The sequence below is a fragment of the Thermobia domestica genome, chromosome 7, assembly GCF_964235325.1.
Source record: "Thermobia domestica chromosome 7, izTheDome1.hap1.1, whole genome shotgun sequence".
NCBI lineage: Eukaryota > Metazoa > Arthropoda > Insecta > Zygentoma > Lepismatidae > Thermobia > Thermobia domestica.
The window spans coordinates 52,332,678-52,359,542 of record NC_137460.1 but is presented as its reverse complement, the minus strand read 5'-3'; the positions used below and the strand labels follow the sequence as shown (position 1 = coordinate 52,359,542).

The window sequence follows — 26,865 nt, the reverse complement described above, 5'->3', positions numbered from 1 at the left end:
ATATATTTTTGAAAGTTTATAGTAAACTCATTATATATCTACGACAGGTTAGTTGTCCCATCCCCAGTTTTTACCTTCTAAATCCGCCACTGAATATAAGTTGTCATGATGTACTTATTTCTTTCTACTTGTACTTCTTTCCTAGAGCTTCTTAAAACCATTCCAGAATGATCTTATTCCCAAGGTTGTTACTGTATAGTTTTTATTTATTTTTTTAAGTAAACAAAAATCACTATTTTGATTGTGTGTTTTGATACTCTTCACTTAATGTGAATCTTTATTTGCTATTTCAATGGGATATTTTGGTTTCTTTAGTAGTTTTTACATAAAAAAGCTGTTTTCAATTGTATGCACTAGTTTCTCTAATTTTTAGTTAGACTTTATTGCTTTCATTAGTTGAAATGTTTATGGTAATGACAACGTTACACGTTCTTTTTGTGACATTTCCAATGGTATGACATATTCATTGCCGTTTCATTTGCGTACACAGATAAGAAAATGAAAATTTGCGCAATTTTGGTCCACCCCAAAATGCAAGTATAATTAAAAGCTTACTGTACCTCTACTCGTCCTCCAAGCTTGCTGATGTGATTGTGTGACAAGTCAATAATCCTCAGAAGGCGAAGTCCTCTGATTTCATCCAGCGAGAAGCTGTCCAAGAGGTTATGAGTGAGGTTCAGGCGACGGAGAGAACGCAGTGGTAGCAAAGAACCATTCAGAGAAGAAATTTCGTTGTAGCCCATATGGAGCTCCTCCAGATTCTCCAGCTCCAGGAAGTCTTCTTCAGTTAACTGAAGAAAACAAAGAATCAAATTCCACATTACATTCACTTATTAATAAGTATATTTAATGTTAAGACACAGAGAAAGTCTTACTAGAAAAATTTATTTATTCAAAGTATGTTGATTGTTTTTAGATCAATGATTATTATCCTTTCTGAAGTAAAATAAACTTTGAATTCAAATCAACACCCAAGGAAATAAATGTCATTCTAAATGATGTCCACTAGTAAGTTTGTATATTGGTAGAATTATTAAGCCTATTTAATAATATCATCCCCTCAGTGGGTCACTAGAACTAAACCTAACCGGTTGGCATAATAAATGGCCGAACAAAGATATCGAATCCAGCTGAATAGTGTGTGGTCAGCACCTCGTCTGCCAACAATGTTATGTTTCTAGCATTTGTAGATGGGAGTATGTTAATTCAAGTGTCTCTCCACTTTTCTTCATATTGCTGGATGAACGTCTAAAAAAATGTTTCCTCAACGGGAATGAAACACGTGATGACACGTACCAGCACAATAGCTCACTATTTTTTATTCAGCTATACGGCAGTGGCAACCATTGACTTGGACATCTACGCAACGATAATTTCTTTTCAAACAAAAATTTTTGCAAATAGTTTAAGGCTCGTGTTTTTACTTTTCGAACTGGAATAAATATGTTTGAAAAGAAAAATCGAATCCATTGGATTTATCTCAATGTTTATTGATTTATCACAAACAACGTAAATTACAGAATATAATCGGTAAAACATGACATGAAAACTTAAAAGAAAAAGCTAAAAATCCTGTAAAATTTTAAATTTTCTACATGTGCTCTTATCCAAATTAACCCTTCGTTTGTTCTTTATGCAGTATCTAATTGTTCTCTGTGACTCTTTACCATTACCGACGCTCATACACTGTGAGGTCTTTGGTGTAGATATTAAATCGCCATCAAAAATAGCCCTGTCACTACATACGCTCTTTTTCTGTGCAAGTACACATGATTAAGCATTTCCTCACTTTATTTTTAGAACTCGCTGCGTTTAAATAGAAATGATTTTGATTCACAAGTAGAATATGTGACAATGAATATCCTTTAAACATGTTACAATAAATGTCCTTTAAATATGTCAGTTACAAGTAATATTCTCCCTTTCTGTAAAATTTAAACCACTTTTAAAATTTTCCTGTGAACCACTTGTGCGAGCAACTGAAGATAATATACGAAAGTATTTATCAACCATTTTAATTACCTATACAATCTCATTAGAAATATTTATACTCACCGTGTCAATAAGATTATGGGTCAAAACAAGTATTTTCATTCTACGAGCTCTTTGAAATGCCCCCTCCAGTGACTGGAGTCTGTTGTACTGGAGAAACAAGACATGTAAATGGTTTTGCAGGCGGAAATCTGGAGTGAGTTTCTCCAGAGCGTTACCTCCAGCGTGCAGGAGTGTTAGTCTTCCATCGATAGGCAGCTGACCCTCAAGGGACGTTAGCCGGTTTCCATCTATAAGAAGCCACTCCAATCTGGAGAGCTCGCTGAAAAGCACAATCAATGATAAATGATGTTTTAAAAAACAGTAGACAGTTGAGATTAAGTTTTAGCTATGAAAAGAAAAATGAGGATCAGAAATTTTGTTATAGCACGTCAATCGCCACTTGGATTTTTTGCTGTAAATGTAAACATAGGTAGCAAATAGATTTACATGTATATATTTTAAATAAGTAGCACTGAATTATTAAATGTACATGTTTCCAGCAGAATATGAAATAATCAAAGTCAATCTATGGAAAGGGACAGGAGTGTTTTTTTCTTTTCTTTCTTAAAAAATAACGCACTGAAGTGCTTCGATTGTGGAATTAGAAACAACGCTAACCCTTAGTTTACCCGTTAATAGCGTATGGAATGCATTGGGTGCACTTTATTCCAAAAATATTAAATAGGGAGACATCCCCTCCCCCTATCCCTCCTTACAGGATTTCGCCTGTTTGCAAGACATTTCCAAGTGTTCAGAGAAAATAGATCAATGAAACCTTACTCTCCCTTGAAAATGAAATGAAATCTTTAAGCTTTACGTCCCACGATTATGCCGGCCAGGCTAAAGGAGACGATGATGATGAGAAATGAAGAAAATGGTGGAATGAAGAAAATAAGATGAAACAGGAGAACCCCGATAAAACTCATGCACACGGTGTTTGTCCATTACAAAGATCATTTATCGCGAGCTGGAATTGAACCAAGGGCCCCTTCACTAGAGGTGAACGCTCTACCACTGAGCCCTCGCGACCCCTCACTCTTCTTTGAAGTTACTATACAGAAGTGTGAGGAAGTACGTATATTAATGAAACACGGCAACTGTGGTGGCTTAGTGGTACAGTGTCCAACTCTGGTGTATGGGTTCGATCTCAACCGCGCCAAGTGGGCTTTGTAGTGGAGAAAGATATATGTGTAGATTCTCCCGTTTCCTCCCACTTTCTTCATTCTAGTGTCTAACACATTTATTCTCCTTTAGCCTCGGAACATAATCGTGGGACGTTACACTAAAAACAGATAGCAGTGTTACATGTGCATCACGTGAAGAAGTTTAGTTTCTATGATGTAATATTTTGTGAATTAATATTCAAACGTGTATAGCATTTTCAGTTTAAGTAGAGATTAGAGTGGGGATTAAATACATTCTTGTGACGTTAGTTGGTTGCAGTAAACAGCTTCTTGCTGTTGTCGTTTTTAGTCTGTAACGATCACCGTTAAAACAGAAAGTTTTTTTTTTTTTTTGCCATTTCTGATTCTAGTACAAATATTAGATTGGAGATGTGGTTTTATTGTATTTTGATCAACGTTAAAACTAGGGATGGGCAAAACCGGTTTTTATAAAAACCGAAACCCGAAAAACCGAATTTCGGTTTTCTCCAAAACCGGTTCGGTTTTTCGCTGAAACCGGTTTCGGTTTTTCACCGAAACTGGTTTCGGTGAAAACATTTCAAAAACACATAAAACTATTTCTGTGGAAATGGATTCGGTTTCCGGAGAACAATGAAACACCATTCTGGTCAGAAATAAAACAAATTAAAAAAAACGGAATCGGTTTTGAAGAAAACCGAAACCGGATCAGGTGAAAAACCGAACCGGTTTCGGCGAAAAACCGAAACCGGTTTTTTGAAAATTTTCAAAAACCGGTTTCGGTTTTTCTAAAAGCCGAAAACCGAAAAACCGGTTTTTGTGCTCACCACTAGTTAAAACTGGAAGTGGTTAATCTCTATCACTTCGAGTTTAAATACAGAGTTAAAAGAGAAGATGGTACCTATTCTTAGAATACTAAATCGATTCCGAAACAACTATTGCTCGCTCACTCTTATCGTTTTTGGTCTGTAGATTAATATTGAAACCGGAAGTTGTATTGGATTTTTATTCGCAGTCCGAATCGTAATTTTACTTCTTTCTTTGTCAATTGAGTTGGTTGGCAAATGCTTGGCAAAGCGGCCAACAACAACGTAGGAACAACGTTGGCAGTTGGTTAGTCTACCCTTTCTCACTGTTGGGCCTCCTGCCTGTGGTGATAAGGGTGTGATCGAATCGACATAGTGCTTTCAGCTGCTGCTGGCAATAGTAGGTAGCCACCGAGTAACATGCTGTTTGAAAAAGTAGAAACCAATACGTCACCTAAGGCTGGTAGTTGAATTCTTCCGAGAGAGATGAAACTACATACAACGTAGCTGCCTGTGATCATTAAGTTACGTTTTCTCAAGAGTGACAAGGGATCGAATGGCTATCGTGGCAACGACCAAAATGAGAGCAATCTGAAACTAGAATAAGTGTTTGTAGAGGGCAGTACGATGAGACAAAACACGTTTTCTACGTCTCAGCAGAGATTCTTCTATTACTCTTCAGAGTAATACGAAAGATTCTCACATACATTTGAAAAGTGGTTATTTATTTTATTTTAATCAATATGCATGAATACTGAATATAATAATTTAGTTCGTCATTTCAGCCACCAAAACACTATTGCGTTTGTGCTGTTGTCTATGCAAGACATCAGCGCATATTTTTCATATTTTTTTCTCAAATGTTTATCTAGTATTTCAATTTTTCCTTTGAATTGAGATAAATGTGAAAAATGAAATGAAATCTTTGAGTTTTACGTCCCACGGTTATGCCGGTTAGGCTAAAGGAGACGGTGATGATGAGTGATGAATGAAATGGTGGAATGAAGAAAGTGGGAGGAAACGGAAGAACCCCGAGAAAACCCACGCACACGGTGTTTGTCCACCACAAAGTCCACTTGGCGGGAAGAGATAAATATGATTAGAGTCAGAAAATTAGCAGTAAGTTGTAACCTATATCTTACTAAATTTAAGATCAGTAACGTGAAATTTCAAAATGGGTAGACTGAAATATTTGACGGAAAATGGTGAATCTTGCAACAGAGTACTATTGCTTCAAACAAAAAAATAAAATTAGACTTGTATTAGCTATAAATTTACTATAAACATAAACACAAGTTATCCACTTCACTCACAACAACAAATGTCAACGTGTTAATACAACACATTAGCATTACAGAAGGGCGCACAATAAATGATATTATTTACTAGCAGAAGCGCCCCGTTAATCGTACAAAAAGAACAACGTTTAATGATTACAAAACCAGAATATTGAATATTGTAGATTCGCTCGATTGTCCCAGCGCTGGAGACACCGCTGAGTTCTACTACCGTAGGGTCCGTAGTCTATCCTTGCGTTGGAGAACAGGTTATTGCTGTTGATGGAGAATATTTGTAATTTTCCCGGCCTTCGTGTTGTCGTCTTTTTGTGTACGGAACCAAAATCCGACAGTACGTTTCTCAAGCAGCTACTAAAATCATCAACATCCATAAATCAGCACATCTTGTGCAGGAAATAAAATTTGATAGTCAACTTTTTAAGTGCTCCAATCAATTTTCTTGTGACCTACGAACAGCCCTTGTCTCAAAGATTCTGCAACCAATGTACTTAATTAAATGCATACTATGCTTTTCTTTTTCTTATCCATGCTGTTCACTGGGAAATCATTCCTCCTTTGATTTACTGAACTTTGTGCCTTTTAGTGAAATTTCTCTTCCATAGATTAGGTAAGAGTACAACAGCGTTATTGAGGCGCGAAGAGTAGTGCCCTATGCAACAGACAAATGAGAAATCTCCATTGAGTTCTGCACTCAGTAGGCATCTTTTAATTCAGGAAGTACTGACGTAGTAGTTCCTCTAAAACACTCATAAAACAGAAGGATTCTCACTGAAATGTACAGTAACTGGAACATAAAGGATCTAGCAAACAGGTTTGTAACACAAATAGATTGGGGTATGTGTTCCTCATCTTACATTACAGAAATCCCTTTTAAAAATAAGTAAAAGAAAAAGAAAAATAATTTTTTACGCATTCGATACTAGCGTTTCTGATATACTGAAAAGGAAATTCGTGGAATGTTTAGACACAGATCAATGGATCTCAAAAGCATGGAAGAAAGTTCAGAGCATTCACACATTCACAGAGATTAAAGGTTTCAGTAAACTATAAAGATGTTCCTGTTGCCTGAGTGTTTCTCTACTACCAAACCAAGAATATCCGATGCTTCGCTTTAAACTCTCACAACAAACACACGAGAAAAACATAAAGAGCAGGAAAAGGAAGTTTGGCCAAGCTCAATAAAGATACGCGTATAAAAAACGTTCTCGTTAAAAAAAAAGATGAATTTAAAGAGAATTCTTTATTGAGATTTGGTTAAAGGGGGGACTATAATTCGAATATCCATTAATAAAATAATTATTCCATTAATTTTGCTGTTATTTGCGTATTCATTTTCAATATTCGAAAATTTATTCGTTATCCAAATAACTGTTCGTTATCAGAATAACTATCAGAAAAAATGCAAATAATGAATTTATTCGAATAACGAATATTCAAAGAAACTAAAATTTACTGTTTCTGAGTGTAACAGGGTAAAATTTACTATTATGTCTGGGTATAACAAATGTTCTGCGAACTGGAAGTATTTTAACAACTAGAAGGCAATCTAGCATAATTGATGTCCGGTCGTTTAGAGGAGCTGATTGTGACACTGACCACTACCTGGTAGCAGCGATAATACGAGAGAGGTTATCGTTGAATAAAGGTAATATTCATTGTCCGAAAACGGAGAGATTCAATTTAAAGAAATTAGAAGAGAGCCAGGTAAGAGAGAAATACCAGATTGAAGTTTCGAATAGATTCTCGGCTTTAGAAGATTCGGAGTGCACTAGTGTTGAGGATACCTGGATTGAAATTAGAGATAGCATTAAAATTTCAGCAAAAGAAAAATTGGGACACGCGGAAATCCGTAGGAACAAACCATGGTTCGACCAGGAATGCATAAAACTAGCAGAGAAGAGAAAACAAGCAAAATTACGCTGGCTACAAAATCCGAATGAAATAACTACACAAATTTCAAAGATATCAGGCGGAAAACTTCCAAAACTTTTAGAACAAAGAAACGCGATTTTCTAAAAGCTAAAATTAAGGAACTTGAAGATAATAGTAAAAATAAAAACATCCGGGACATGTATAAGGGAATCAACGAATTTAAGAAAGGCTATCAACCTCGTGCTTATATATTAAAGAAATCTGACGGTACAGTTCTCACTGACACGGATAGCATCTTAAATAGATGGAAAGATTTCTTTGACGATTTGCTTAACACGCAACCAAAAACTAGTGTGCGTGGAGAAAAGGTGATACACACCGCAGAACCGTATATTCCAGAACCCAACCGAATAGAAGTAGAAACCGCTATAAAGAAATTAAAGAAACACAAATCTCCGGGTGTAGATGAAATTCCGTCTGAGTTAATTTTAGCTGGAGGCGAAAAATTGTGGAACAAGATACACAAACTCATTCTCCTTATCTGGAACAAGGAAGAATTGCCACAAGAGTGGAAAGAATCAATCATTGTTACAATTCACAAGAAAGGCGACAAAACTGACTGTAATAATTATCGAGGCATTTCTCTTCTGTCAACATCCTATAAAATCCTTTCAAATATTCTGTTAGCAAGACTGACCCCATACGCAGATGAAATTATTGGAGATTATCAGTGCGGTTTTAGACGAAATCGATCAACTATCGACCAAATATTTACCATTCGCCAAATACTCGAAAGAAAGTGGGAATACAATATCCCGGTACATCAACTATTTATTGATTTTAGAAAGGCGTACGACTCGGTTAGGAGAGAAACATTACACAACGTTCTTACAGAACTTGGAATACCGAGAAAGCTAATTAGATTAATTAAGATATGTTTAAATGAATCCCAAAGTCAAGTCCGGGTAGGAAAATTTTTGTCCACGAGCTTTCACGTCGAAAATGGGCTGAAACAAGGAGATGCGTTGTCGCCATTATTATTTAACTTTGTTCTGGAATACGCTATAAGGAAAATCAAAGATAGTAACCAGGGCCTACAGTTGAACGGTATTCACCAGGTTATGGCATATGCTGATGATGCAAATTTAATAGGGGATGATAGGAGAACAATAGAAAGAAATGCAGAGATCTCATTAAACGATTGCAGGGACATGGGTTTAGAGGTAAATGCAGAGAAAACTAAATACATGGAAGTGCGTCGGGACCGTAATACGGCAAATTATGGATGCGTTAAAATATTAAATAATACTTTTGATAAAGTGGATAGTTTCAAATATCTAGGATCAATATTAACAGAAAAAAAATCATATTCACGAAGAAATTAAAGGTCGACTAAAAGCAGGGAATTCGTGTTATTATTCGGTTCAAAATCTCTTGTTGTCGCGAATTCTATCGAGGAATTTGAAGCTTAAAATATACAAAACGATAATCATGCCTGTTGTTCTGTATGGTTGCGAAACATGGTCGCTTACTCTGAGGGAAGAACATAGACTGAAAGTATTTGAGAACAAGATCCTGAGACGAATATTCGGACCCAAGAGGAACGGGAATGTGGAATGGTGGAAACTTCATAACGAGGAACTACATAATTTATATGGTTTACCCAACATTGTTAGGGTCGTCGTCTAGGAGGCTTAGAGGGGCGGGTCATGTAGCTAGAATGGAAGAAAATAGAAACGCTTTCAAAGTCTTGACTGGAAGACCAATCGGAAAACGACTATTAGGAAGACCTAGGCGCAGATGGGAAGACAATTTTAAGATGGATCTCGCAGAGATTGGAATACAAAGTAGAAACAGGATGCAGTTAGCTAAGGATAGAAATCAGTAAAGAGCTTTTGTGAACGCGGCATTGAACCTCCGGGTTCTATAGGCCATAGAGTTAGTTAGTTAGAGTTAGTTGTAGTGAACTAGTGCGAACTGGCTGAATAGCACCACTGATCATACTATATCGAAACTTCTAAACGTGTAGTAAGTGACCTGCAGTGACGGAAGAATTATTAATTATTCTGCCTTTTGGGAGGTCCCGGGACTAGTGAGGTTTTTACTTCGCTTTCTTATTTATTTGATTCTCAATTTTCAGTTTGGACCTGAAAATGTTTCTGACGGAAGAATATGTTATGATAATCGTACTGATAAAGGTAGAAAAATCAATTCAGCAAGCTCAAGTAGATTCCCATTTACCTCACGATTTTGTTGTAAATTTAGTTGTGGTCTACAATTATTCTTTGTGCTGGTCGTCCTCTCAATTTTTACAACCCAGAGACGTCCATACATCGAGGTTTTGATTACTTGTTATCTTGTTTGATCCTGGGTACAAAATCTCACCTGGCAGGTATGCAATCCTAATTGCCTATACCCAAGAGTGTTGCCTAACATCAAGGGGTCTAAGAGAGAATTCTCTGACAAAACTGTTTTCGTTTCTTCGATGGATTTGTTACTCCCCCTTCCAAAAACTATACTATATACTGTATATCGTACGCATTACAGTAACACTTCAATTAACCTTCTGTATATACTCCTCTTGATGCGCAGATTAGCTAGTAGTATGCTTTTTTCTTTTGTAAGTTAGTGAGTTCTTCTTAAATCGTAAAGGAATAATGAAAATGCACTGTAAAAACTGTATAGTTGGAATAACCCAGAATTCTGGGTTGAAAAAGTGACAACCACGCCGTATTGTCTTAGAAATCAGAAAATATGGTTATAATAACAATACGAGAAGTCAAAACTAGTAAAAAATAAAAACCTCTGGCATGACCTGGATTCGAACTCACACCGCGCGGCTGTTAAGCGCGTGCGTTATGCACCAGACCAACCGGAATCTTAGTTTAGGCTGTGTGATAACAAGAATTACAGCATACTTTGGAAGCAATTTTTAGTCACTTTGAATTTAAAACAAGTCAATTAAAAAAAACTAAACCAAACCAAACATCACCCGGAATATTGAATCAATGCCATTAAAAGCTAGTTTAGTACAGCAGCTATTTATCAATGTTAACGTATGTTTTGAGAGAAATTTTCTTCACTCTTGGCGAAGTACACTGCAGTTCACTTCGCCAAGAGTGAAGAAAATTTCTCTCAAAACATACGTTAACATTGATAAATAGCTGCTGTACTAAACTAGCTTTTAATGGCATTGATTCAATATTCCGGGTGATGTTTGGTTTGGTTTAGTTTTTTTTAATTGACTTGTTTTAAATTCAAAGTGACTAAAAATTGCTTCCAAAGTATGCTGTAATTCTTGTTATCACACAGCCTAAACTAAGATTCCGGTTGGTCTGGTGCATAACGCACGCGCTTAACAGCCGCGCGGTGTGAGTTCGAATCCAGGTCATGCCAGAGGTTTTTATTTTTTACTAGTTTTGACTTCTCGTATTGTTATTATAACCATATTTTCTGATTTCTAAGACAATACGGCGTGGTTGTCACTTTTTCAACCCAGAATTCTGGGTTATTCCAACTATACAGTTTTTACAGTGTGGTCTCAACTTTCTAAATTTTTATAACGGAAACCCACCTTTCTTTTTAAGCGTCTGGCACGGAAGATCCTGGTTCGATTCCCGGCGGGAGCTCATATGGTTCGGATCCCATGTCCACGTCTCATATAACCTCGCTGCTAAAAGGGACGCTAAACTAAAAATCAAATCAAATCAAATCTTTTAAGCGGCTAACATTGGTTCAATTAAAGTTTAATTTGACGCATTTTAAAACATCTTTCCTGCTTTCGCCTTTAGCTCTCCGGAAATTACACTTTTTTCTTTACTGACAGTGAGATACGTCTAATCGAAGCTTTTATAGGAGGATGACTGAACCCATTGTCAACAAATTTTGCCTTAGTTGTCACTGACAAGGATTTGTGACAGTTAAGAAAAAAAAAGGAAAAGTGATGGAAATTTGAGAAAACTCATTTGAGAGAGAAGGAAAAAATGGTTGGGAAAATGTTTGCAAATGGTTGGCTACTACAAGGTGATAGTACTGGAAAACGTTGGGCCAACGATATTATGCAAAATACCCTACGCTGGCCCAGTAAACAAATTTTCCAACTTTGGTCCTCCCATATAACTTATAGAGGTAGTAAAGAATACAAAATTCCAATATTGAGCCTACTTGGGGAGAGGTGTAAAATCCAGTAAGTTCCACCACCGATAATGAAGAAGATGTACGTAGGCAGACATTTGTCTTTCCGATGCAACAAATAGCCAACGTCTGATGATTATCTTACGTTGGCCTAACATGTTTTCCTATAGGGATAATGATTCATGGGGTGCCTATCGCTCAACTGCGGAAAAGATAATGAAGCGAGCCGCACGAAGCTCAATTCTGATCTGTTTTAGTAAATTGAGTGTGTACCTAGATAGACACCACATCTGAATCGGTCTTACCATTCCTACCAAAATTTGTACATGAGTCACGTAAATTGTTCGTCAAAGAATCACATTTGGATAGTTCAACTAATCCTGACCAAACATTGTACGGTGATAGTATATTGATTATCCAGGAATCATATTCGCCACGGTGAACCAATCCCTACTAAAATTTGCGTGGTGATTGTCAGGTAAATTGGTTGACGAAGCATCACATTTGCACCGTTCGACCAATCCTGACCAAAATTTGTATGGTGATAGTGATGTAAATTGGTTGCCAATGCATCTCAACCAATCATGACCAAAATTTGTACGTAAGTCACGCAAATTGTTTGTCTCGGCATCACATTTGAATAGTTCAAGCAGTCCGGATCTAATTTTGCCCAGTGATAGATATGTAAATTGGTTGCCAGGTATCACATTTGCAACAGTCAAAGCAATCCTTACTAAAATTTGCACATTGACAGTTATCAAATCCATCGAAGCATCACATTTACACCGTTCAACCAATCCTGACCAAAATTTGAACAGCAAGTCATGTAAATTGATTGTGCATGCATCACATTTGCACCGTTTAACCAAATTCTCACCAAATTTAGTACGATGACAGTGGCCACTAATGAGAAGGATATGTGTACGGAGATTAGAATTGAAATGGCACACACTATGAATGAGTTACTACCGGAGAAACACCTCGCCTCATACAGTTTAATGAGAAGAAATAAACAAACCCAATCACGTAAAACAATATCAACTTGCGAAACAGAAAATATGAGGAAATTATGTCCAATTTTTTTCTGAGTACGTAGATTTTTCTTGAGGGTGACCTCCAAGTACGAAACGGTGTCACCTAAACCCAACGGTGAAACACAGTACTTTGCGTTAATAATTGTAAGTTTATATTGTGTTTTCTTCATCTGGGATATTTTCTCCAATACAGCATATTGTTCTGAATCAGTAAGCAGATCTTGTTTAATAGTATCCATAAAGTGAATGGATATGCGAAAACGGCCGCTTCGCTCCTACTTTGGTATTTGGAAACCTACCTAGTTCAGCTAGGTCACGAATTGGGGAAAATCCTTTAGAGACAACTTTGGAAATAAGGTTCCAAAAATGCTTACAAATTTCATTTTGAAGACGGGTCTAGCGATTTTATCTACTTTTTTAAAAATATATATATACAGGGTGCGGCACGTAAAACCGGCCCGTAAAGTGAACACATAAAATGAAATGTAATGTATTGAATATGATTAACTACAACACATAAATGAAATGTAATGTATTGAATATGACTACTCAATCTCCTGGTTGACTTTCGAGGACTTCTTGTCATTATCTCCTCCACCTGCATCTTTAATTCAGGTGTGCAGACAGATGGTCGTCTGTTCCTGGGAGCATTTTGAACCGATCCTGTACGCCGCCATTTTTCAATCAATTCCTGAATGGTGCTTTTTGCTGGCACAGAACGTCCTGGAAATTTCTCCCGAAACAAATTCTTTGTTTTCACAAAAGATCCAGTGAGAATGAACCCTTCAACAATGGCAACACGCTCGGGTATCAAATACGGCATTATCACACACTGACACTCACCCGGCTTAACACAACGAGGCCTTTTTCTCAACAGGTTTCGACAAGTTTCACTGGCTGTGGCTGCACGTGACTGCTGCAGGTCACGTAAGTCGACCCGACCTCGACACGCCATCTCTTGGTAGGAAGGTAGATTATTTAAGTGTTGCCAAAAACACAATATACCAGAATATTACGACGGGCCGGTTTTACGTGCCGCACCCTGTATAACAACAAAGACCGGGTACTAAAAGCGGGTGCTAAAAACCCTTTACTTCCAGATATTTATTTTAAAAATTTATACACTGAATGATAGATAAAGAAAAAAAGTTGTTCATTATGTATTTATCGATCTCTTAACTGAAGTATGGATTTGTTGCTGTGTTGAAGTTTAGGATCCCCTATCAGCATCAAGGCAATATGAGACGAGAAGTTACAGTCCAAGATACGTAGAATCCGAATCACTAAATGCGTTCAAATTTCAAAACCTTCCCACAATTACCAAGAATCGAATCCGGGAACTCATGCACCAAGAGTGCATGCGCTAGTCACTAGACCAGCGGGAGAGCTATTAAATGATGGAAAATAAATATTACCTCTCTTTAAAACTTAACTTTTTTTTGCTAACTATAGACTGTGAGCTAACTGTTATTATGACTATATGAAAAGATTAGGACTAGGGATTAGATTTGTGATCTTTTGGCATCTATTGCCATGTTAATCCGTCACGTATGAGGGATGAGGACCCTTGGCGATCACACTATCCGAGGAAAGGGAAGGAAGAAAGGATTGGAAAAGAAATGAAGCAGCCTGGAACTATATGTTAGGTACCATCTCGACATTTGTCTGGTGTGAATGAGGAAAACCCAGGAAAACCTCACTCAGAATATGGCCTATAAAAGCTTTTACCCTTTTTCGACCGAATGTCCCCACCAGGAATCGAACCCGGGACCACTGGCACCAAAATCGAAAGCGTTTCCCAACCGATGTGCCGCGGCACACTGGTGTGCCGCGAATGGACCGCTGGTGTGCCGCGAGGAAATCGAAATAAAATTATTAATTCTATAGCAACCAAATTGCAAGACATAGGAAAAATGTATAGCCTATTTTTGTATTTCACATTACTATGAATTTCTACCATGGAAAAAATTACTGTAATTGTAATATATTATTCTACAGCTATTACTGTGTAGCCGACAGTATTTCGGCTCGTACACATTTCCACGGTTAGCTGCTATGTTACGCTTCAATTTTCTACGGTACGCGTCAAGTGAACGTTCGTAGAACACTCATTCGCAAGTGAATGACAGAATAACACTTTGTTCAACAGCTGTGTTTTTCTTTGACGCATCGCATGCTGTGTGATTGCAATAATATGCACCGGTTTTGGTTAAAACAGCAAAGTTAAAAGTACAAGACATTTGTTTGATCGCTCGTTATTTAGTGATCTTCGTTCTCAGTGAGAGGTTGGATAGAGTTTTCGAAAAAGAAAGCGTATTTTTAAAAAGCTGAGTCCTATATTTCACTGCAATTGTTTTCTATTTTAAAATTAGAATACAAAATAAGCAAAATGAATTAGCATGGGGAAAAACCAGTGATCGAGCTTTCATCTCTGTGAGAAGATCAGTAATCACAGAAAACAATTACCATGGTATTTTATTTGTGCAAATAATATCTATGAGTGCGCCGCGAGAATTCAAGTTACACCTGTAGTGTGCCGCAAGTTGAAAAAGGCTGGGAAACGCTGGAGTATAAGAAAAGAATCCATCTGAAAGATTTTTTATACACAAAGGTATATATAAACGAGGTCTATGTTCAATTAACCCTCACACCGTGAGTTGAATGCAAATGAACATAAGGCGAAAGTCAGTTGTTGATGTGGGTATATCCAATATACTACCCGGTTATGGCAGTTCAGTTACACCGTGAACTTGTGTAAGGACAGAGTGAACATGAGACCTTTACAGAGCGTCATAAGGGCGTGTATGCTGTACGAGTTAAAACTGAGGTCAAACGCCGCTGCAACGCGGCGGAAAATATTCCAGGCCTTTGGTGAGGGTGTCGTGACTACGCGGACAGTGGTTTAACAAATTTAAGGACGGTGACGAAACACTCGAAGTCGCACCACGTGCCGGCAACCAACACACGCACAAAATGAAGATCTTCAGGCAGCAATTGAGATGAACAGTGGCCAGACATGTGAGAAACTGGGACTACGATTCATTGTGATTGGAGAGACCATTCGGCATCACCTCTATCAACTTGGGAAGCATTACAAGTTGAGTCTATGGGTCCCACATGATTTGACTCCGGGCCAGAAGACAACGCGACCAGACACCTGTGTTTTTTGCTGTCTCGTCTAAGTTTACTGTTTAGTGTCAGTGCTAGTGTCATATTGTTATTTGTGTCAGGAAAAAAACGCAGAAGAAACTTGTACTAAACCAATATTTGTTTCGCACTGTGTCTCTTATCGCTATATTGTTATTAATGTTTATTCTTTTTAGTATACTTTCAGATGGCGGTAAAGGAAGCAGCCCAAAAAAGTGCAATGAAAATTTTAATGAATGACAATGACAAAAAAGAAAGAAATTTTATCTTATGTAAATTTGTATTATTCTTTTACAGGGTTGTCTGTTTTGTAATAATAATAATAATAATAATAATAATAATAATAATAATAATAATAATAATAATAATAATAATAATAATAAGGGTATGGTTTAAAGTATTAGATACAATGCTAGAAAAATATGCCTCACCTCTTCTGCGAGGAATAATAGCCGAACAAAAAAGAAAGATAAAATAATAAATAATAAAATAATAAATAATAAAATAATAAATAATAAAATAATAAATAATAAAATAATAAACGAAAATAAAAGAGAGAAAATAAAGGCAGAAGCAAAGTTGCGACTGCCCTATAATAAGTCTAAAAGTAATTGGCAACGGCAGGGGAATGGAGGCTTTAAATGTTTAAAAAAGGTCTCTTCTGAGGAAGGAACCATTTATGGACAGGGTGTTGAGATGTGATGAGAAGTGGGTCCTGTACGAAGCTCCACGGAGAATTTATCATTGGTTAGCATCAGCACTGCACCAGAAGAAGATCCTCCCGTGCGTTTTGTGGACTGCTCGCGGCATTGTGCATTGGGGACTGCTACCAGCTGGTCAGAGCATCAATGCAACAGTGTACTGTCAGCAGTTGAGCCGTGTTCAAGAAAAATCCAAAACTCTGGAGCCAGCACTTCTGAATCGCAAAGGTGTCCTCTTGTTACAGGACAACGCTAAGTCCCACGTGGCTAGGATGATCCGGGACACCATTGTACACCTTGGATGGGAAACATTATATCATCCACCATACTGCCCGGATATTTCACCGTCCGATTATCACCTGTTCCATTCTTTAAACAATCACCTTAGAGGATTCGAGTTCAAATCCCTAGTAGAGGTGTAAAATGCACTTAATACCTTCTTCGCTTCACGGCCTATCAAGTTGTACCGCGATGGAATCCATGGCTTTCCAGAACATTAGTAGAAGGTCGTCGATGCTGATGGGGACTATTTTTTTATTGTTCAGGTACGTCGTAGGTGACATACCGATGTTCGAAGGTAGTGGGTGAAGAGCGACAGAACTTTCTTGGTCACCTTATATATACAGTATATATAAGATGCTTTATATAAAGCAACAACTTAGAATTGATCATAATATTTAACACTCTCACATTAACATGTTTGGTGAACTCAATTTTGTACCTCAAGTAGGATCTACGACATACCAAGTAACTTTATACTATATATGAGTATACCAAGTCGCCTGCTTCATTATTCTGTTGTTTAGAAGCAGGAAGGAAAATCTTTTAGTTCCTACCTGTTGACCTTTGTCTTGAGTGAAAGTGAGTGAGAGAGATGTAAGGAATGCAACAACTAACATTGAACCAAAAACACCAATTGTTGGTAAATCCTTTGCACTAACAATAAATAGCGGTCCCGGGTTCAATTCCCGGTAGGGACAGTCGGCCAAAAAAGTGTAAAAAGCTTTTTTCAGGCCAGCCATCCTGAATGAGTTTTCCCTGGGTTTTCCTTATTCACACCAGGCAAATGGCGGATTGGTAACTAATTTATAGGTCCCAGGCCACTTCCTTTCTTCCCCAATCCTTTCTTTCTTCCTTTTCGCCGGATGTTGTTCTCGCCGAGGGACGTTGTCCCTCATACGTGGTGGTCTAAATGGCCATAGATGCTGAAAGTCCAGAAATCTAAATCCCTACAAATAAATAATGCAACTCGAAATTTTCGTGATTGAATACGTCATTACCAACACTGCAAAGGTTTTTTAAAAGTATGTACCAAATTTCACAAAATTAAATCCCCACGTTAAGCGGGTTTGCATATCCAGGCTCCTAACTATGAAAACATTTACGCTCAGTCCAACCTCAAACATTTCACGAATTCAACCTGTTTTACGTATGTTATTAGGACATAATATCGATTGTGATTTATTCTAAAAACACTTTTATACATTGCAAGAGCTGTAACGTCCAAATATTTACTGAGAACTCATAGTCGTATCGGAATAAACAAAAGCGAATATGGAACAGTAAACTGCTTTCACAAAAGGCAAAAGAAGATGTGCAAAGGCATACAAAACGGTCGAGTGGTTTGGGTCGATACACTATCAATCACATGTCTGTGTGTTCAAACTCGGTAGCAAGTTGTTTCTTTTTTAAGTGTCTTCCTATTTTCATCCGAAGGCTGAAAATATTTATTTGAGTAACTCATTGAAAACTTCTTTTGTTTCAAATTCGATTAGAACGGAACATTATATGAATTGCGAATCTTAAATCCATAGCTAAAAAAATTAAGTATACTCACTACTCCATTATCCTCTGATTTGTAACGAAAATTTATTTATAAACAGTGGTGACTTCAGAAAATTATCCTCGGGGGGAATTTCAATATGCGGGTGGAGGGCAAACATTGGTAGTCCACATTGAGCACGATCGAATATATGGTCCTGAAGGCGGAAATTTCTTAGCTCGAGAGGGGTCTCAAATTCTCCCTCAGATCACGTCCTGAAAGCATCATTGCTTACAAGCTTTTCGTAACAAATATAATATTACACTTGTTTCTCGTTCTACATTTAGAATTGGTAAAATCATAACTTATAGAGGATTATAATAAAAGCATAAAAATTACAATACCAATCATGTATAAATTATTCTGTAAGTTACCAACTTTGGGTCAGATTAAAACTCAAATATAGAACGTGTAATAGAATCTATATCAACAACATATATCATTCATCAAAGTAACGAAAACGTTCATGAAACAAATTAATAGATATATTATATCAAAGTAAATTAGGTTTAAATTTTAGGCAATAGAAAATGTTATTCTGTAATAAGAACTACTACTCGAAGCCTTTGCTACAACCACAAGTTGTTACCACAGCTGAGTGGTCTAAGGCGTTCGGCTTATAAAGCACCATTCGAACTTGCTTCGAGTCCCCGCCGGATACAACGCCTTTTTCTCTATTTTTTTCACCTGTTCTCGATATTTCTGTCTGTGTTCCTGTCGGATTCGATTAAATAGAATTTCGAATAGAGACCAATATATATGATAAATAATCATTTATCTGCGAGTCTGCACTCGTACAATATACATTTTCGAGATTTTGATTTTGGAAATGAAGTGTATATAATATTGAATAGTAAAAATAGTAAAATAAAAAATATTCGTATAAATATTGATTAATTAATTAGTGTTAAACATGGCTTTCCAATCAGGACTATATAGAGAGGACTTACTTCTAAGTGCAATGCGAAAACAAATATTTGAGTTTTAATCTGACCCAAAGTTGGTAACTTACAGGATGATTTATACATGATTGGTATTGTAATTTTTATGCTTTTATTATAATCCTCTATAAGTTATGATTTTACCAATTCTAAATGTAGAACGAGAAACAAGTGTAATATTATATTTGTTACGAAAAGCTTGTAAGCAATGATGCTTTCAGGACGTGATCTGAGGGAGAATTTGAGACCCCTCTCGAGCTAAGAAATTTCCGCCTTCAGGACCATATATTCGATCGTGCTCAATGTGGACTACCAATGTTTGCCCTCCACCCGCATATTGAAATTCCCCCCGAGGATAATTTTCTGAAGTCACCACTGTTTATAAATAAATTTTCGTTACAAATCAGAGGATAATGGAGTAGTGAGTATACTTAATTTTTTTAGCTATGGATTTAAGATTCGCAATTCATATAATGTTCCGTTCTAATCGAATTTGAAACAAAAGAAGTTTTCAATGAGTTACTCAAATAAATATTTTCAGCCTCCGGATGAAAATAGGAAGACACTTAAAAAAGAAACAACTTGCTACCGAGTTTGAACACACAGACATGTGATTGATAGTGTATCGACCCAAACCACTCGACCGTTTTGTATGCCTTTGCACATCTTCTTTTGCCTTTTGTGAAAGCAGTTTACTGTTCCATACTCGCTTTTGTTTATTCCGATACGACTATGAGTTCTCAGTAAATATTTGGACGTTACAGCTCTTGCAATGTATAAAAGTGTTTTTAGAATAAATCACAATCGATATTATGTCCTAATAACATACGTAAAACAGGTTGAATTCGTGAAATGATTGAGGTTGGACTGAGCGTAAATGTTTTCATAGTTAGGAGCCTGGATATGCAAACCCGCTTAACGTGGGGATTTAATTTTGTGAAATTTGGTACAGTCAGAAACAATATTAAGTATAGGTTAGAGATATCATTTTTTATACTTCCAACCTACTGTATAATTAATACTATTTCTGACTGTACAACGATAACGCAATATCTCATACTCGTGTTCTCTAGTGCTCTTTCTTTCTTAGAAGTAGGAAGAATCTTACCGATGACATGAATACCGTTAGAAAATGATCCAGACAGTCCATCAACTGTTGATGAGCGTATACTAAAACTAGGCGGAATTTGGTAGGAACTGGTGTATTTTGCAAGAGTCTATATTTGAAATTAACTGTTGTATATACATTTTGTTTCACTATAACAAATATAAACAGCCATAAATATCATTTAGAGTATTTTGCCGTGCTTGCCAGTGTTTATTTCCTGCACGTTACGTGATGTTCTCTCGCCTCACTCTCTTCATTTCATTTCTTCTTACTGTGGTTGTGACACGTAATAAGGCACCTGCTAGTTACCATCCTCGACTCCAATGTGGCACTTAATGGAAGCAGAAGTACAAGTTTCGATCCCACGTAGTAGATCCACGATTCATACAGTTTTTGGTGTTAAAAAGGAACATTAAACAGACGAACAAAACAGGACAGCACTGACTTGTTTGCTCTCACATTTAGAAAGATAACACATACTGACCGACATTCGCTTATGACATTTGAATCACAATTTATATGCTGTAGTAACCACAATATATACTTTCTCATGGCTTACTGAAACGCTATCTTATCTCTGTCTTATTCAAACTTGTAATTCATCTTTAAAATACAAGCTTATAGCTAGTAGCTAAATAGGCAACAATAGAAAACATAAAGGATATACTATATAACCAATTATTCCTAAACTGTTATTGTTTTATAGTGCCATTTATATATTTATATATATATATATATATATATATATATATATATATATATATATATATATATATATATATATATATAATGAAATTTGAAATTTCAATACAAAAATATTTACCTGAGGCTGTTATTTAAACTCTGAATGCGGTTTTTCCCAAGATGAAGTCGCTGTATACTGCGAGGGAATGCTTCCTCATCTAATCTGCTAATTGTATTGCTCGCAAGAACTAAGGTCTCCAACTCTTCAAGATTCTGCAACGCAAAGTAAAACGATCATTACAAATAAGTACCCAAGCAGAGAAATTTAGGCTCATTTACAAATATTTAATAGTATATACATTCATTACTATCACCTATTAATTCGTATATGTATTATATCTAGATTAAAGTAAAAGTAAAGGTCACCTCATTCGGGATAGGTCACAGATAGCCCAAGAGCTGGAGGTAGAGGAAAGTCTCCTCACTTCCGGGACTTCAGCATTTAAAGGAGAAGATGTATGTAGTTTGCACCACCCCGTTTCAGCCGCCTTTATCCTCAGATTGTCCCAGGTACTTATTTTAGAGAGGATGGGAAAACCTTTGATCTACATTGGAAACAATAGAATGAGAAAAACTTCCCACCCCCATCGGAAATCGAATCAGGAAGCTGTTTGATAGGTAAACGCCTTACTGAGTATACAACTGCGGCTCTGTGTATATATATACTATACGCAGGAAGTAGCAGAGTGACGTGTATACCATGTGAAGGAATTTGATTTACATGGCGTGATATTTTCTGTTAATATAGAAACCGAAAATGGTAGTAGATTTCTACCACTTCAGGTTTAGTACATAGATTAAAGGAGATGGTAAATATTCTTGGGATGCTTAATTGATCGCAGAAAGCCTTTATCTTCTCGCTGTCTATTACTGCTCTTACTCTATAGTGATCGCCGTTAAAACCGGAAGTGATTGATTTCTGCCACTTCTGGTTTTAATATAGCATTATGATAATATAACTATTCTTAGAGTGCTACATCGATTTTAAAAATACTTCTCGCTATCTCATCGTTTTTGCTCTAAGTGGATCATCATTGAAAACGCAAGTTACAATAGATTTATATCACTTCCAGTTTTAGTACAGTTTTGATTTTGAGAAGAGACAAAGTACAAAGATGCAACTAACTTCCATCGAGTAAAATGAGTGAAAGTTTCATAGACAAAGTTAATGAAGAGTAGTGTTCGTTAGTTAAGGCTTTTAACTGCTTAAACTGGGTAATCTGGATGAAAATACGTATTAAGGAAGCTTGAAATAGAAGATCAATGAATCGGAAGAAATTTATATATAAAGCAATCTTTTCATGTTGAAACACAAGAGATGATATTGAATAGTGAAATTGGAATAGGTATTCGACAAAAATTTGAACCTAGTGACATAATTTACTACCTATGGAGCAGAGCTGTACCTCCGGGGGGGGGGTGCCCCTGACGCCGAACGAGCAAGAAGAAATCAAAAGTACTGGAAAAGAGTAAACGACTCGGGGCCCCCGTAAAAATACTGGCTCCCTATTAAATCAATATTGTTGCCGGTTTGCAAAGAAGTAGATTTATTAAAAACTTTTCTGCCTCCTCCGCTCGCAACCCAAACGTTTCAATAGGAATCACAACAAGTTTTTACTTATTGCTTAAAGAAAATTATTATATATGATTTGTTAATGACGAAGTGATATACAAGGTGGCGAATAATGACTTATAGTGTACTCATCAGGAGGGTTTTCAAAATTAGAAACGGTCCGAGTTTGAAATAAAATACGTTCTCAGCGTGGAAATTGATGATGTCAGCCATTTCGAACGTTTTAAAAACACAGTTTCTAATGTATTGAAATTTCATTTCTTATCGATAGTATGAAACGTTGTAAACATCCATTACTGTTCTCGAAGTGGATCTGTATACCAACCAAAGGTACGCAGTTTTGTCAAGTTTAACACAAAGACCAAAATAAGTCTCTTCAAAGCAACTCTTATTCGTAAAAGAATACATAATGATCGCTTTTGGCTGTTGCAATGGTCTGTTCAACCAGCTTGATAAAAATTCAGCGTAGCATAACAACAAAATCTGCGCTTCTTATATATATATATATATATATATATATATATATATATATATATATATATATATATATAAAACTTGTTAAGGTGAGTGTGGGGACGCCGAATTCTGCTTCGCCCCGGCGCCGAAATCTCTAGCTACGGCTCTGCTATGGAGTAACAAAGAAGAGTTTGATTAGGTAATAGTTGATTTGACAGGAAGAACCATTTTTTAATTTTCAGATGAATTGGCTGCTGTTGCGGAATCTGAAACGAAATTAATGCCAGACCACACACATAAGAAAAGGCTGTGAAAATAATTTTAGCTGAAAGTAAAGATGAACGCAATGGTGATTGGGACAATCAAGGCTGTGAAAATGATTAAACATGAGACTGTATTGTATGAAGCAGAAATTTGGGTATTACAAAAATATCACAAAGAATACTAGAGTTCGGCAATTTGTATGTTGAGGAGAATAGAAAAAACTTACCTGATTGGAATATAATTGAAAATAATTAAGAAAATATGAAGACAGTTGAAGTAATCGAAACGAACTCTGAGTGAATAGTCGAAGCGCAGTGGCATAATTTTACGGTAGTTCACAGTCGTTATATATATATATATATATATATATATATATATATATATATATATATAGAGAGAGAGAGAGAGAGAGAGAGAAAGTTGATTTTAACGTCCCGTTCAGCAGCGAGGCTATATGAGACGGGAACTACTTATTAGCACACTACTTCCCTGGGATGTCCCATTTTGATCCCAATCATCCCATTCGGTTCCCGGGATTATCGGGACAATGAGAAGACATCCCATGGACGTCCTGCATGGGACGTCCTGAAGGATTCCCATGTAGGATGTCCACGGGACGTCCCAGATGGGACAGGAGGTCCGAGGGAAAACCAATAGACATCCCTTCGTGGTCCTGTTGAATATCCCGTATCCCGGGATATGAGCGGACATCTGGATCTCCCGCGGAAATCCTGTGGATGTCCCGGGAGTACATTCGGATAATCCCGGGATGTCCCGTCGTCCGTTGCGGGCTCAGTCTCGGACATCCTGTGGACGTACTTGTGCTATGTGAAGTTATAACGTTGAATCCGAACCACATGAGCTCCCGCCGTAAATTGAACCGGGGTCTCCCACGCCATAGGCGTGTACGCTAACCGCTTATTCACGAAGGAGCTCTTATATATATATATCTATATATATATATATATATATATATATATATATATATATATATATATATATATATATATATATATATATATATATATATATATATATATAGGATCGGTTAATACTTTCGATGTTCTAAATAAGCAAAACGATAAAATCAATGAAAGTAATCATATATACTTATACATAATAAAAAGTGCCCATTCATACTCCAATTCATTTGTATATAGGGTATACATGAAATCAATTGTGCTGTTCTTCTACCAACTTGTCAATAATTCAGTTGAAGTCCAGTCTTTACCATTTTTTGTTTAATGATACTATAGCTAATGCACTGAGACGATCCTGAGTTATGACATTTCTTTAAATGCCTGTACGTTCTTTAATACGGAAAACAACTTTCAGCTTCTGAGATGCACATCGGAATATTTATAAAAGTATGATTTTGCACGAATTTTGTTGTATGATGGAAGATTCAAAAAAATCTAATGCCTTTCTATGGATTTCCCATCAATTTCAAGACGATAAACTAATGGCATCTGCATTAGACTCGAAATTCTGCTGTTTCGTATACTTGGATTGCCAGGTATACTTATTTTTAAACTGTTAATGGTATTCATGCAACATGCAATGAAGCAAGCAAATTATTATGTAAGTTACGGAGGTGCTTTTATTTACAAGCGCTTTGTCTATATCTATTGCATTGCTGTGCCAATACGCTTCATGGTCGTTTATTTTATACACCGTGTAACAAAAATTCGAGAATACTCTTTTAAAAACATATATAGTCAAACGAGTAGCATTACTAAAAAGTATATCAATTCAAAATATATCTTCAAAAAGAGTAAAATTACAATTTTTTCTCATTGCAGGTATTACATGTAGTTTCATATATCGTCGCTAGATGGTGTCATAATCAAGTGGCGTTTTCTGGAACTAAGAAGACTTTCTGCGTGCTAGAATTTGACAAAATAAAGAATGCAACAGATGTCTAACGAAAATTTAGAGTGAAGTACGGGAAAGCAGAACCAACCAGAAAGACAGCCTACAATTGGTATGCAACGTTGATTGAAACTGTGGGTTTGGTGTCAAGAAAAGTGGTCGGTCAATTGTGAGTGCAAATGACATGGAACGAGTAAGAGAAGCTTTCACAAGGAGTCCGAAGAAATCTATAATTACCCACGTCTTCACGTGAGTTGGAAATGTCAACAATGTCTTCATGGCTTGTTTTGCGTAAAACTTAACCATGAAACCATATACAGACTACAGTTTGTGCAAAGTTATCCTACAGACAAAGACCAGTGATTTCAGCTTTACTGTGCATTGCAGGTCAATAATTATGCGAAATTAAATATATAAGATTCAGTTAATATATATTTGGACGAGGCAATATTTCATACGAATGGGAAAGTAAATAGGGACAATTGTAGGATTTGGAGAACAGAAAGTTCGCCTAACATTGGTGAACACGACCGAGATTATCCAAAGATCAATGTTTTTTGTGCCATGTCTCGCAAGAAACTTTATGGGCCCTTTCTTCTTTGAAGACCAAACTGTAACTGGAGAGTCCTTCCTTCAAGTGATGCAGAACTTTTTAATGCCATTGTTGCATATTAAATCAGAGAACCTTGTCCTTCAGTTAGACTCTCCCCCTACCATTTTTACCATAATGTTAAGGCATATCTGAATGCATAGCTATCCAATCGTTGGATTGATTGTAGTAGAGCAACAGACCAATGTGTTTCAAAATGGCCTTCCAGGTCCTTGAATATCATCCCTTGTGTGTGTGTTTTTTTAATGGGATTATGTAAAGGACCTTGCATAATGTCCACGTGATGTGAAACACTAAAGGAGAATTGAACAAGTAAGAGCCACGGTCTCGGAAGACATGTTGGACCGCGTGTGGCAAAACTTCAATTATCATGTCGACATTTGTCGGGTCCATAGGAAGCACAATGGGGGTAGATAGTACACGTCTGAGCCCCTCCTCCAACTTCGTTAATCGACAGACATTTCTTGTAACGTTCCCCTTTGAGCGTTACATTTTCTCAAAGAGAATATTTGCGGAAATGTTCAATTAGCTCTCAGCTAATATTATTTCTTTTTATTTTCTCAATTCTCGACTCTCATGAAGGATTCAAGATGGTCGACAATTGGACTAGTGCGTGTAGATGTAGTATGCTACTTTCCTTTGTACGTCTATGGTTTGCGTTGAGCGGCTTTTGAGAGTAGCTCGGATCGTTTGAAATAATTTAAATTTTTGTGTTTCATGTAAAACGGAAGGATTATTATGAATCTGCATATATAAATGCCCGTTTATATAATTTTTATTCTCCTTTAGTTATATTTGTTTTATTATAAAATCTGTTATTTCCATTCTACGCTCTGATGCGTAGTATGGAATGACCAATCCGGAAGTGAGAGGGCTGCGGAGAGCCCCCTCTGGTTCACCTTTTCTTTGTACTACGAACTGCGAACATGGCCGTGGTGAGGTGAAAAGCACGATTGTCCATATTTTCGGATATTAATTTACAGTGAATTATGCAGTGAGTGGCCGTTCTTTAATATAAATATTTAAAGAAGCTGTTTAGTCGAACGTTATGCTAGGCCAGCGGGCATAAACAAGAATCACAAGAGAACTTACTCAAATATTCGACCTGTGCGTTTTAGAATATGGCTGGGATTGGTTAGATATTTCCTAACTGTTAATGTGATGAAAGCTGAAGTTCAGAAATCCCTTTTGTGCTGTCTCCGAGACCGAACTCGATTGATGTATGGCTTCCTTCTCTTGACGTTGTAAATTTCCGTCCACCCTTACTACGTTTTCTTGGCAAGGGACTTCGTCCTATATTACTTGTT

General features: G+C 36.7%; 1 protein-coding gene across 1 annotated transcript in view; it reads right to left on the bottom strand.

Annotated features, from left to right (window-relative positions):
* ltl (leucine-rich repeat-containing larval translucida) overlaps window positions 1–26,865 on the bottom strand; it is a 170,869-nt gene that overhangs the window by 22,086 nt on the left and 121,918 nt on the right. The window contains exons 3-5 of the mRNA XM_081764648.1: window positions 20,863–20,996; window positions 2,056–2,314; window positions 561–791 (exon numbers count right to left, since the gene is read on the bottom strand). Coding sequence (XP_081620774.1) covers window positions 561–791; window positions 2,056–2,314; window positions 20,863–20,996 — 624 coding nt within the window. The remainder of the gene's footprint in view (window positions 1–560; window positions 792–2,055; window positions 2,315–20,862; window positions 20,997–26,865) is intronic.